At 42.3% G+C, this 13,741-nt stretch overlaps 1 protein-coding gene across 1 annotated transcript in view; it reads left to right on the plus strand.

Moving 5' to 3' along the window:
• The first annotated feature begins 1,326 nt into the window (after positions 1 to 1,326).
• Positions 1,327 to 13,741, plus strand: part of ATP9A (ATPase phospholipid transporting 9A (putative)) — a 95,400-nt gene continuing 82,985 nt past the window's right edge. Inside the window, 1 exon segment of the mRNA XM_030533435.1 lies at positions 1,327 to 1,523. Within this exon segment, the coding sequence (XP_030389295.1) occupies positions 1,456 to 1,523 (68 nt within the window). The 5' untranslated portion in view covers positions 1,327 to 1,455.

Raw genomic sequence — 13,741 nt, forward strand, 5'->3', positions numbered from 1 at the left:
GTGTTTAGTCCAGCTGGTTTGAGTAGCAGTAGGAGAGAACTATACTGACCTAAATTGGTGATGGTGGGGTTGTAAGGACAGTGTCAAGGATCAATGCCCAGGGGCCAGAGTGCAGGGAGTCAGTGAGGTAAAGGGGACCAATACCTGTGGGGGTGGGTGTTGCGTAGTGTTGGGAGGGTATCTGAGAGAGGGATCAGTGACAAGTAGATAGGATGAGGGGTGCAGTGTGTGGGGTACAGTACTCAGTGCCTGGGGTGTGGAAGTGCAGGGGGGTAGGTATAGGATTTGGGGGCAGTTCCCTAGATGGGTTGTGGGCAGGTACAGTGGGAAGGGGTGCAGTGAAGGATGGTGAAGCATTGCAATGGGTTACCTGTTGGGGAGTGGAATCTCCTTCTTTAGGCTTGGTCTACGCTGGGGTGGGGGGATCGATCTAAGATATGCAACTTCAGCTACACTGATCTGGTGGTGTAGGTGTACCCTTAGAGGTTTTTAAGGTCAGGCTTGACAAAGCCCTGGGGCTGGGATGATTTAGGTGGGGATTGGTCCTTTGAGTATGGGGTTGGACTACATGACCTCCTGAGGTCCCTTCCAATCCTGATAGTCTATGATTCTCTGACCAGAAGTGTATAAGCAGATGCAGCAGCACATGGAGTGCAGTGTCCAGTGGATGTGGTTTAGGAGTTCAATGATCAGTAGATGGGGTATAGGGGTGTGTTGTTGAGCAGGTGTAGTTTTGGGGTGCAGTATTAAGCAGATGGGGGTTTGGGTGCAGTGGACAGTAGATGAGTTGGGGGTGCAGTGTCGAGCAGCTGGCATGTAGGGGTGGAGTGCCAGTAGATGGTTTGGGGGTGCAGTGTCGAGTGGCTGGCATGTAGGGGTGCAGTGCCAGTAGATGGGTTGGGGGTGCAGTGTCCATCAGCTGGTATGTAGGGGTGCAGTGCCAGTAGATGGTTTGGGGGTGCAGTGTCGAGTGGCTGGTATGTAGGGGTGCAGTGCCAGTAGATGGGTTGGGAGTGCAGTGTCGAGCGGCTGGCATGCAGGGTTGCCGTGTCCATCAGTTGGTGTGTAAGGGTGCAGTGCCAGTAGATGAGTTGGGGTGCAGTGTCGAGCGGCTGGCATGTAGGGGTGCAGTGCCAGTGGATGGGCTGGCGTGCAGAGGTGTAGTGCCAGTAAATGGGTTGGGGGTGCAATGTCCACCGGCTGGCATGTAGGGGTGCAGTGCCAGTAGCTCAGCTGGAGGAGGTGCAGATGGGGTGCAGCGCCCAGCGGAGGGGGCCTGAGCCGGGCTGGTGTGAGTGGCAGGCGGTGAGCGGGCACGTTACCTGCGTGCTGGAAGCCCAGCCCAGCCCAGCCCTCCTCCCCGACGCTGTCAGACCGCGGAGAGGCCGAGCCGAGGCGCTGCTGGGAAGCCGATCCCACGCCGCTCCTCCCCGGCTGCGCCCAGCCGCCGCGGCCATGACCGATAACATCCCCCTGCAGCCCGTCAGGCAGAAGAAGCGGATGGACAGCAAGCACCGGAGCGGGTGAGCGCGGCCTCCGCGGCGGGCGCTCCCCTCCGATCCCGGGGCTCCCGCCCCTCCCCAGAACCCCTCTCTATCCCCGGCTTCGCTCTCCCCGGTGCCCGGCGGGCTGGGCTGCTGCCCCGCGGCTGCAGGGGGCTGCGCCCCTCTTGGGCCCTGCCCTGTACCTGGGGGCTGATGTGTCCGGCTGGGCTCCGGCTGGTGCTGGGCAGCCAGCCCCGCCCTGGAACCGGCTCCCCGGTCCGCTCCCGGGGGAAGGGAGGGAGCGACGGGTGGGGGTTGCCCTCCTCCTCCTCCTCCTCCGTCTCCTCCCTGGGGTGGGGAGAGAAGCCGGCTGAGGAGTCCCGGCAGCGCAGGGGGCCCCGGCTCTCTCGCCAGGCTGGGGCGCAGGGGGCCTGGCTCGCTTTGTTTGGTCCAGCAGGGCCCTGCTCCCGCTCAGCAGCACAACGCGCCCCGGAAAGGGGCCACCGCGGGCTCTGGCATTAGGGGATCCCCTCTCCTTTGGGAAGGGGTGATTGTACTGGGAAAAGCTCCCTTCTTTGGGAGGGGACCTAGGAGGGTCGCTGGCCTCGCAGGAGCCCCCTGGGAGGCTGAGAGCTGGTGGTGGAAGGGTGGCATTACTAAGGGACAAATCTAGGTCTCCTTTCTTGCCCGGGGCTGCCTGGCCACTGTCCCGTAAGGCGGCGGCCGCAGCAGCTTTCCGGCAGGAGCTGACAGGTTGTTCCTGACGCCATTGTCGGTAACACACCCAGCGCTGCGATCCCAGCCCAGCAAAACTGCGAGACAAGGCAGGATCCTGCCACGGCAACATTGTTACGCTAAAATAATAGGCCCTGCTTCCCTGTGCAGGCGGCGAGCCCTGCTGGCTTCAAAGCCCCCCGCCATCTCGTCCTGTGACAGCAGGACCTGTGGTGAAACGAAACGATAGAGACCTCTTGGAGACTCGTATATTGACAAGCTTGAGGAATGAGCCTCAGATGAAGTCACTTGGCACTCGTATTATTGCTGTTATGAAGAGATCAACACACCCAGTTTTTTTTTTCTTAAACAAATTTAAACGAAGAAATAGCCTGACAGCTCTAAGCCTTAGCGATCAGGAACCAACTGGCAATGGCCAGATTTTCAGACCTATTGACTTCCTCAGTGGGAGTTCAGCTCCTCTGAAAATCAGCTTGTATGTTTCAGTGGCACTCAGGCACCATGGTGATTGGAATGCCTATGAAAACCTTGGCTGAGTGGCTTGTCAGTAGATTATCTTGGGGGGAGGAGAGCGGGGGCATGCGTATGGCAGAGCCATTTGAATACAAATTTTCATTTAATGTATTTATCATTTAACATTTGATCAGACTCATTGTGTTGCTTAGCTCAGTGTTGGCAGATTGCAGGTTGTTGCTTCACTGAGTGGGGTTTTATTAATGACAATACGCTTGTTTTCAGGAACAAAAATATATTTATAACTTTATAACAGAGGGTTCTATCTACTCACAAATTTTACTATTTTAATGATATTGGTATAGCTAAAGCGGTACAACGCCTGATGTATTGATTGTATTGATATAGAGGTGGTTTATACTGGTATAGTTATTCCCATGCAGGTAAGGGAATAAGCTGTACCAGTGCTTTATACCAGTGTAACTGTGCCCGCACTAGGGGTTGTACTGGTATAACTATTTCAGTTAAAAAAAAAATCACAACCCTAACTGACAACATTATACTAGTACAAAATGTGTGTATAGATTAGGAATCCAAGCTTGCTGACTGGAAAGTAATGTGACAAATTGTGATCGAATGACAATTTAATCTTGGGGTTTTTTTAAATATGGTGTACAATTGTAGCAAATAGATCAAAATCTCAAAAGAAATGATGATTGTGTTGGAACAAATAAGGAAGAGTACATATCAATGACCATCTTATTATATTTTTGGTTAGCAGTTGTGATTTGGATTCTTTTTAACTGAAGTTGTTGAGCAACCTACAACTTTCTGTTGATGGATAAGGTTTCTGTTGTGTAGCTGATAGTGTGTTGATTTAATAATGTGAAGTTGGCCTGGACACTGAGGACTAGACTGTGGAACATGTGTTCTATATAGCAGTCATGGTAGTAATCTGTTACGACAGTTCCTGTGTTGGCCACTGCTTTAAGTTCAGTTATGAGATAAAGGATCACCTATATGAGGGGCTTAAGGTATTCCTCAATGCTCCTTAGCTGATTTGCTTTCTTAGAGGTCTCCATAATCTCCACAGGTCTCTCTTGTGCATTCTGTTGTGGTGTGCCTTATTAGCAGACTCTGACAGCAATTACTCTGATGTAATCTAAGCACTAGCCCTCTGTCACTGGCTAGAGAGCTCTAACTTGGAGGCAGTATTTCCTGTGCTAGCAAGAATTTGACAGCTTGCTCTTATGATGCTGCATTGATTGTAGTGGCTTAAGATTCTGTGACTTTTGTTTTTCTTTATACAAGTCCTGATCTCTCTCTTTTTTTAAAGACAGTCACACTCCAGAGAAGTGACTTATTTACAATGATTTTCAGTCTTATCTTTTGTGAAACAGCCTGTGATATAAGTCAGTTATTTAATCAATATATTGGGTGCATTGTCATAGTACCTAAGCAAAGCAAAGAGGCCTCCTTACCCCCAAAATATTATAAGTCTAAAGAGAGACTAACCAGTCAGACAGTATCAGTCATCCATCTCAAGCCCCCTGGCACAAAAGGATCCATATCCAACTAGTTAGAGGGGAACAGGGAGAAAATGGTAGCAGGTGCAGAATGGAGTCCTGGCCCATGACTGGGCGTTCTATGTAGTATTGCAATGCAAATAATATACAACCTCCCCCTCCAAAAAAAAGTGATTTCCAGGCTAACTCCTGGAAGATACTACCTTGTAATATGGTTTTGATTACTGTTTAGATTGTAAGAGACTCTTTGTGGCATTCGTTATATGTGTGTACAGTGCCTAGCACAGTGAGGTCCACATTTCTGATTGGAGACTCTATGTGCTACTGTAATATAAATAAATAATAATAATTGACCAATGGTCCCTTCTGACCTTAAAATCTCTGACCCTAACATAACAATAGCCCTCTTAAATTGAATGTAACTGTTGAGAAAGCACATAAGGCAAGAGGAGATTGTTCATATACTCAGAGACCTAAATGAATAACTTCATATACTAATTCAAAGAGCTAGAGCTGTTTAAAATACTTGCAGCCAGTGTAGGACAAGTCCATGTTACTGATCTACCTCCTTCTAACAAGGAAACAGCCACGTTCCATCTCAGTTTCAGCCTCCAGATTCATTTCAAGGGGGAAACAGTGAGGAACTCATTACAGTACCGTTACTGAGATGTGACAAAGGAAAGGATGGTTGTGGTCCACGTCAAGAAGAAACAGATGTTTTAATACGTTGGTAATGGTAGTAACCATTCTTGGCCATAGCCACAACATTGATCCCCATGTGTGCAGTCAAGGGTGACTTCTGAATTCTGCAGTTGAATAATGGACATGTTTTTCACAATTTACTTGTCATCGTGGCCTGGTCTTGACTGAGTTATACAGTTAATCTCACCCAAATAAAAATGCTAATTTAGCCATAACATCCTGATAACCACTTGCTGTAGTCTATAATCTGTCAGTTCAAAAAGAGACATGTATTGAGTAATCTCAAAATGCTGATGGTGTCACAGCCTATACCTCTCTAGTGACTTCTGGGGGTTATGTATCCTGAGACAAAAAGCTGTGGTTTGATTTCTTGTTATGGACAGTACCCAAATGTGCCAAGCATATCAAAGAACATTTTCAAAGTCTTGATCTGTACCCTGAGCACCTTCTAATCTAAGGCCCTGTTCCTGCTATGTAGATCATGCAGGAAGACTGCTGTGCCTATGTGGAGGCAGGGACTGGTTTTTTGTTCTGCATTTGTACAGCATCTAGCACAGTGGAATCCTGCTCCATGACTCTGGCTCCTAGGTGGTGTGGTAATGAAAGTAATAAATAATAATCAATGTGATGCAGCAAGTGAGGAAAACCAAAGAATAATTGGAAATAGGATGAGGAAGAACAAGGATTCCAGTAATAAGTCACGTGGTTTCTCTGTTAAGTATATATTGAGCTACGTCTGAATGGTTCCATTAAAATGATAAATTAGCTCAACAGGGAAGGATTGGAGTGAATAGATGAACAAATGATTTTCGGCCCGTATCCTGCGTCTGACAGTATGAGCAAACCTCTGCATCTGTGTAGAGCTGCATTGATTTCAAAGGGGCTACAAACATGTATGGTGTTTCTCTCTCTCATGCAAAGTCAAGTGTAGGATCGGGGCCTTTATTTAATAAGTGCCTGCCTTCACTGAGGCACTTGGCCCTGCTGCACAGCCAATTACAATGCAATAGACTTTGAAACAATAAAAAACATTCTGACTAATGTGGATCAGTTTAAAAAGTCAGGAGAATCTAATGGAAAAGTGGTGGTATCCTCTGAAAAGTACTCCCCAAAATGTTTCCATTGGTATCTCTCAATGACCTCTGTATAAATTTTAACCTGTTGACAATGATTTTTTTTTTATGGCTATTACTGCAAACTTAGCCTGGTATCTGCAAATCAAGGTGGTGTCTTTCTGCCTCTTGCCTCATCACCAGTAATAAAGATTTGGTAACCAAAGTTTAGGCCCCTGACAGACCCTCCCAAGCACAGAGGTCCACTTGTGTGAAGTAAGAGAGGCTCCACCGGTGCTTTGTGCAGGCATAAGGGTCTGAACTGCATATTTCTAACTGCAGGATCCAGGGCCGGCTCCAGGCACCAGCAGAGCAAGCAGGTGCTTGGGGCAGCCAACACAAAAGGGCGGCACGTCTGGTCTTCGGTGGCAATTCAGTGATGGGTCCCTTGATCCCTCTCAGAGGGAAAGACTTGCCTCCGAAGAATGAGGAGCTGGTAGAGAAGGTAGAGGTGCCACCGATCGCAGCTTTTTTTTTTTCTTCACCCCTTGGGGCAGGAAAAACGCTGGAGCCGGCCCTGGCAGGATCCGAACCATAGATAACAGTTGTGCTGATTATGCATGTGGCAGAGTAGCACCCAGCTCACTGTTCTATAGCTGTACTGACTGCGATCCTAAAAAAAACTTAGTCCAGGGCCCAGTTCTGCTATTGGGTATGCATGAATGGATGCCTGTACTGACAGAGCCTATCTGAAATTGGATCCACATGGATCCTTTTGCAGGATAAAAGGGCCTCAGTCAACAAAGGCAGTAGATACAACTCAAAATTGCAAATGATATCAACACGTTGAATGAGATTTTTACATAATTTTTCTGACACTTTGAAGTCGTAACTGTTGTGATAAAGTATGGATGTTGTAGAAACCTATAACTTGGGTTAGTGCTCTTAGTAATTTTTTGACCCAAATCGTGTTTGATTTGAATATAGAACAACTTGTTTTCATACTCTATGAAAGTTTTCATTTTAATGTTTTTGTATCTTATTTAAAAAAGGAAGTAATTGAAAAAATCAGTAAAATTTTTATTTTAGAGTAAAGTGCTTTTAGGTAATGACTATATACATCAGTGACTGCTACGTGATACTGCAGGTGTTCATCAATATTAGTAGAATAGAGTATAAAGTAGAAAATGTAATATTATTTAAATAACAGTAGTAGCTAATTGTAGTATTTTTAGTTCCATTTGAAAAAAGTAGAAATATCTTGTGTTTCTAACTTTAGCAGTTGATGATTCATTTATGTTGAAAGACTCTTTAAATGTTGATTTTGTTATTCTTGCGTAGAATAATACTTAGATTATTGAATTTTGAAATGTGTTAACTAATCCTAACTACATCTCCACATGATGGGGTAGTGTAATAGGTGGGTACCCATTCAAAAAGTGTCCAGTGTTTTCTTGGTTTTAAAAAAGCAATTTGAATATATTAATGATTTCACAGGAATAGTAAAATATTTTCCAGCATCCTCGTCCACCATTGCCATTCCCTTCTCTCCCCCCGAAAACAATAACAGACCATCTAAACCAATCAAAAACCTGTCCCAAGGAAAAGAAATCCATTGGTCTTCCAGGTAAACTTGCATCTCCCTCCTACACAATCAATTTCTTAAAGATTTATTTCCCTAACACGAATCCTGTTTAAAAAAATGAACATGCATTAGTTGATTGTGCAAGCTATTTGAGGTTTTGCATTTAGGGTCTGTGTACAGTTCTTTAAGGAAAACAAATGACTTATGCTGGAAAAAGTTGAAAACTCCACCTTTAAGGGATGACTTATTGATTGACTTCTCAATAACCTACAAGGAAAAGTTGAGCAAACTTTCAATAATATGACAGATTGTTCCTGGTTCCAATTGATCAGCGTCATCAAATGCATTTTTGAGAGGTTAAGATAATTCAGTTTCCAAAGGGGAAGAAAGAAAACACTAAAGAGGCTTCCTGTAGTTTTTCTATGTTGAGCTCCTCACTAACAATCTTTCCACACCTTCTTTCACTTAAGCAGTTATCCTGTGATTTGTCTAAATTTTATTATTAACTCTTGAAGACGCGGACCTAGCCTCGATCTGCTAAAACACCAACTGCTGTTACAACAGTTCATTAATAATTATTGTGCCTAGCAAAAGACTAGCCCATATATGTGAGTTCAGGATGTTAAAGGAGAAATAATGAGTTTTAGAATTTATCTTCAGTGAACAAAATATAAGATTTCAGTGAGGACTTTAAAGAATGTTAAATGTAGTTGGATATCTTCCTAAGAAGTTAAATATTTGCCTTTAGGAATGGCCATACAAGTCTACACCACAGAAATATCTGCTTTTCTGCTATAAGTTCCATTACAAATTTATCAAATGGGTGGACATACTGCACCTGCATAAATGATGTGTGGAGATGAACTGTTGCCATTCAGCATTTCTGGAGATGTTTAGTTTGGTTTGTGGGTTTCTGCTCTCTACCCAGTCAACAAAATTGTCCAGATTGCTTTGTTGTTTTGTGGGACAACAGGAAAAAACAAGGTCAGGGAAGTGGATGGGTGTTAAGTTCCAGCTGTAGTGGTTTGACTATAAGCTTTCATAACAAAAAGCTCTTTAAGGGATTGTCTTGAACATACAAGTGATAAAGGTCAAAGTTCGTATTCCTGGAATCGTTAGCTATATTTTTAAACCTATCTGTGGAAATACCCTGGCACATGCTTTCTTTGTTTAGCTTTACATTTTCTGGAGAAGGCTGGATGTAACGTGATTCTGAAACTTGCTGACTGACTTTTCCGGTTAGTCCATTAAACCATCAACTGCAACCTGTGGATTTGTATTATTGCCAACTGGAGTAACATGTCTCTTTTTTGTTTTGTTACTGCATTCTTTAAATTGGATAAAAAGTCTTTGTTACAGAACTGCATAGGTCAGATTCTGCCTTTTTTATTATAAGATTCTGTAGATAGTAGGAAAGTACAAACAACATATAAATAGATATCCAGGACTATGTTTGACCACTTAAAAATGTTCTCAAACAGAAGAGAAAACATAATAGGGAATCTCTTGTAAATTCCCTGCAAATGTGTTGGAAATCAAATGTGTTGTAAGTAGCAATAATTCTTCTTTACTTGGACAATATTATATGTATCACTTTCAGAATCCAGATAAACAAGAAGTCTCTTTTCTAGAGTTTAAATACATGTTGACCTTTCTTTTCCCTGTATCTAACAAAGTTTGTGGGATCTTTCATTTGCTAGGAGTTGCAGAAATTGCAAATGAATTATTAAAAGTTAACATAATTAACTGTTATTCAATACTTGCATTTGTAGTGAAGTACTGTTCTAATAGCAACACTCGCGTTTGTGGTGAGGATATTATGTGAGATGATAGACTTGTTTACAAAATGTGCTCTCACTTTCAGTTTAGCACCCGTAGTGAAATCATGGTCCATTACCCTCTTTTCTTTTGGTAGTGCTGACAGTGGTAGGGTCTACTTCTTAAGTTTTAGTCTGGCCCTGATCCAGCAAAGCATTCAAGCTGTGCTTAACTTTAAGCACTTAAATTGCCATATTAAAATATATGAGACAATTCACATTCTTAAATGATTTGCTGGATCAGGATATTGAGCTTTAACTATGGTCAAATCTGCCTTGTTACTAAAATTTTGTTAGGTGTTCTATATACTCAGTAATTTATAAGTTCATAGTAATTTGAAGAAACGAAGCTCTGTTTAAAATGTGTATATTTGTCCCAGCACAGAGCACTCCCTTTTATAAGAACATTCAAGCCACTGTTTTATTTTAGCATCATTCATGTGTTATTTTTTGTTGTATTTCTGAAGAAATACATCAGTGATTCTATTTATACTTTTAAAGTTTTAAAAGTTAGTTTTGCATCATTTTAAATAATCTTTGGAACATATTGGTGAATTATATTAAGCCAAGAAGATATTAGAAGATCTATGTTAAAATATTTGGTCCCCCTTTTAGCCGTATCTCCTCATGTAACTATAACGATATGTAGCTCTTTGTTTCTTTTATTTCAGTAAAATCACCTAAAGAGGCTCAACCTGAAAGAGAAGCAAAAGTAATTTTGGTTTCAAATATGTGATTAGTGGGAATCTATCTGTCATTGTGAAGCAGGTTGTGGAGATAAACTGATCACTGTAAATGCATGTTCCTCTATTTTAGAACTTCTCACTGAAGGTCATTCGAAATACAGCAGTTAAAATGAGTACATTTGGCTAACTTTATGTTCCTCTCTCATTGAGATTTGAGAAAACAATCCTCCTATTCATAATATATGTCCCTTTTGTCACCTCTCTGAGCACCAACATTTTCATGAATTTATTTCTTAAATAGCACTAGTATAGTTTAAAGGAAAAACATTGACTTAAATCACAGCACTGTCTGAATTTTTTTCTTAAGTCTACAAGCAACACCTATAAGAACCATAATTGAAAGGAATTAAACTTAAAAATAGATTTTTTTAAAATCTAATTTGTAAACTTGACTACACTTTTTGTGAGGTCAGTTTAATTGTTTTGCCTTGTATAGTCAATTTCCCATAGTTTTTTGTGTCTATCTTTCAGTCAGTGGGGAAAGAGAAAGGAGATGTGGAAGACGGGATAATCTTTTAAAAAACAAGAAAGTGTGATTGTCAAACTGCAAAAATTGGCAGGGAGATTCAGATGCAAGGGTTGGTACCGGAAACTACTTTTAACTCTCTTTTGAAATTGGATAGATTTTGAATTATTATGAATCACATTTATTATGGTGATACCTAAAGACCAGTCAAAAATGTGCTAGGCATTATACAAACACAGAGTAACACACAGTATCACTTCCTAAAAGTAATCAAATGTAAATAACCTGGGTGAAAGCCCATATTAAAAATCAGAGACTGTCATAGATACTTGAAGGTTAAAAGATGTTCTAGATTATTTTATTCCAATAAATTGAGATATCTGTTCATTGCTTTAATCACTCAAGTTACTAACATTTCCAGCTGTATTTATTTCTATTAAATTTTCCAGAATTCCCGTACATTTTCCTCTAGTAAATGAACAAATAGTTTGCAGATGAGCAGCAGATGCTAACTGGTGAGGCTATGATAAAACTGACCTGTATATTGTTATAGGCTGAAAAAGGTGATGAACCCATAATTTAGACATAGTGTGTTTTTACAGAAATGTGACAACCAGTGCTGGGATCCAGTGTTTTAGCTGATGGCATTTCACCCTTCTTTTCTACCAAAACTACTATTCTTTAATCATGACCACCTGTAATTCTATAGAGAGAAGCCATAAGTCTTTCACCTTTAGGAGCAGTAGTAGTGTACTCTGCAGTACTGTGTAGTATGAGACAAGATTTTTATTTGATTCCATGCTTTCTGAGTATGGAGGTTTTTGCAAAACTTAATAGTTATAGTGATCATTTTTATTATTTTTTTTTCTTTTGCGATTGTAAGCTCTTTGGGGTAGGGACTGTCACTGTATGTTTGTACAGCACCTAGCACAATGGGGCTCTGAGCTAATTGATGCCCGTAGGCTATACCACAACACACACACATTATCTTTCTGATGTTTCACTTACTGCTTCTTAGTGAAATGCAATCACATCAGAATAGTGATCTGATTATGTGTTAAATCATTTTGCACTGGTCTAAAGAAAGTGAGAAAATGCCTCTTATAAAAGTTTAATCTATTTAGATGTCAGTGAAATACTTTGTTAGACTACCTTTTCCTTGCTAGCTTCTGTAAACCAACTGGATTTTCGAGCTTTTTGCATTCTGAAAGCATTTTCTTAGCAGATTAGATTTTTTTCCCCTGTGTTTGTCTGCAGATGGGGGGTGGCATGCATGAAAGGTAATACTTTTGTATAAAACCACCTTTGTAGCAGTGTATGGTGTGCTCTATTCACCGTGTTGTTTCCTGTTCTGCAATATGTATATAGAGAGTTTACCTGCGGAAAGCACTGAATACTTCCTTAAATGGAAATTTACTTGCTTTATTTCTGATCAGTCAGATACACAGTTACCCAAATTGTTTGAGCAGATGACTGTTATAATTTAGGGCGGGCATCTTGACATTGTTATCTAATGTAGTAAATCGGATATGCATTTCTATCTGATCTCCAAGGCTTTCTGTTGTAAGCTTGCATCTGATACTGCGCTGCATTTCAAATGTCAATGAAATCTAATACAAATCCTTTTGCTATAAGAAGGAGAAAAATGATTAGTTCTTATTTCAAGCAGTGACAGGAAGAAACTTGAGGAAAAACAACCTTTGCTGACTTGGAAGGCTACAGCCAGGGCCAGCGCTTTCATTTAGGTGGCCTAGGCAATCGCCTAGGGCGCCAGGATTATTGGTGGGCGGCGTTTTGCCAGAGGGGGCGGCAGACGGCTTCGGTGGACTGCTCACGCGGCTCTGGTGGACCTCCCACAGGCATGACGGCTGTAGCTCCACCAGAACCGTGGAGCGGCCTACCATCCACAACCACGACTGCGGCAGCTCCACCGGAGCCGCGGGACCAGCGCGCGGGGCGGCAAAATTACCGTGTGCCTAGGCTGCTCAAACCCCTAGCGCCAGTCCTGGCTACAGCATTGCCATTTTGAAAAAGCGAGAGATTGTTTCCAAGTTTGTCCTTTTGTAAGGACAAAGGAGAGTGGGAAATTGCTGTATCTTCTAGCAGATATGGAAATACACATGTGAGGAGAAATTAAAAAGACTGGAACTGCTCAGTTTAGAAAAGAGACGAATAAGGTGGGTATGATAGAAGTCTGTAAAATTATAAATGTTATGGTGAAAGTGAATAGGGAGTTGTTGTTTACCCCTTCACATAACACATGAACCAGGGGTCACCCAGTGAAATGAATAGGCAGCAGCTTTAAAACAAACATAAGGAAGTATTTCTTCACACAGCACACAGTCAGCCTGTGGAACTCATTGCCATGGGATGTTGTGAAGGCCAAAAGTATAACTGGGCTTCAGAAAAGAATTAGGTAATTTCACAGTGGATGGGTCCTTCAATGACTATTAGCCAAGATGGCCGGGAACGCAACCTCATGCTTTGGGTGTCCCTAAACTTCCAACTGCCAGAAGCTGGGTCTGAACGACAGGGATGGATCACTCAATAATTGCCTTCTTTTGTTAATTCCCTCTGAAGCATCTGGTGCTGGCCACAGTTGAAAGACAGGATATTGGGATAGATGGACTATTGGTCTGACCCAGTAAGACCCTTTTTATGTTTATCTGTTTGTTCTCCTTTTCCTCCATTTCTCCTGTGTATTAGGGCCTTTGTATTTCTTTCTGATTCATTTGGGACCAGATTTTTTTGCTAGCTATAATAACTGGGATCAAAGCAGTATAATGTACATCAGGTTGTGTCAGGAGAAGTGCCAAATGGTTGTAACTGACTTGTGGATAATAGAATGAGGATTGCTGTGTTGCATTGGATGTTTTAATGACACTGCTGATCCAAACAGAGCCGGGCTTGGGATAGGGTGCAGCCTGCCTTGGACTGATGGGACATGCAATAGATCATTCCTATTATATGTTAAAAAGATGTCATAATTATTTGCAGGAGAGGAGATTGGGAGAGCAAATTCTTCAGGATGAGTATGGAATTCCAAATGACCACCAAATCAGCAGGAGAGCGACAGAATTGTTCTGTGTTCATTATGGAGCTGGAGACAGAGGGAACTGTACAAGTTTAGAGCCTGGTCAGGAATCATATGCAAAAGGTGCATAGATTTAATTGA

This window comes from Gopherus evgoodei, chromosome 14, assembly GCF_007399415.2.
Source record: "Gopherus evgoodei ecotype Sinaloan lineage chromosome 14, rGopEvg1_v1.p, whole genome shotgun sequence".
Taxonomy (NCBI): domain Eukaryota; kingdom Metazoa; phylum Chordata; order Testudines; family Testudinidae; genus Gopherus; species Gopherus evgoodei.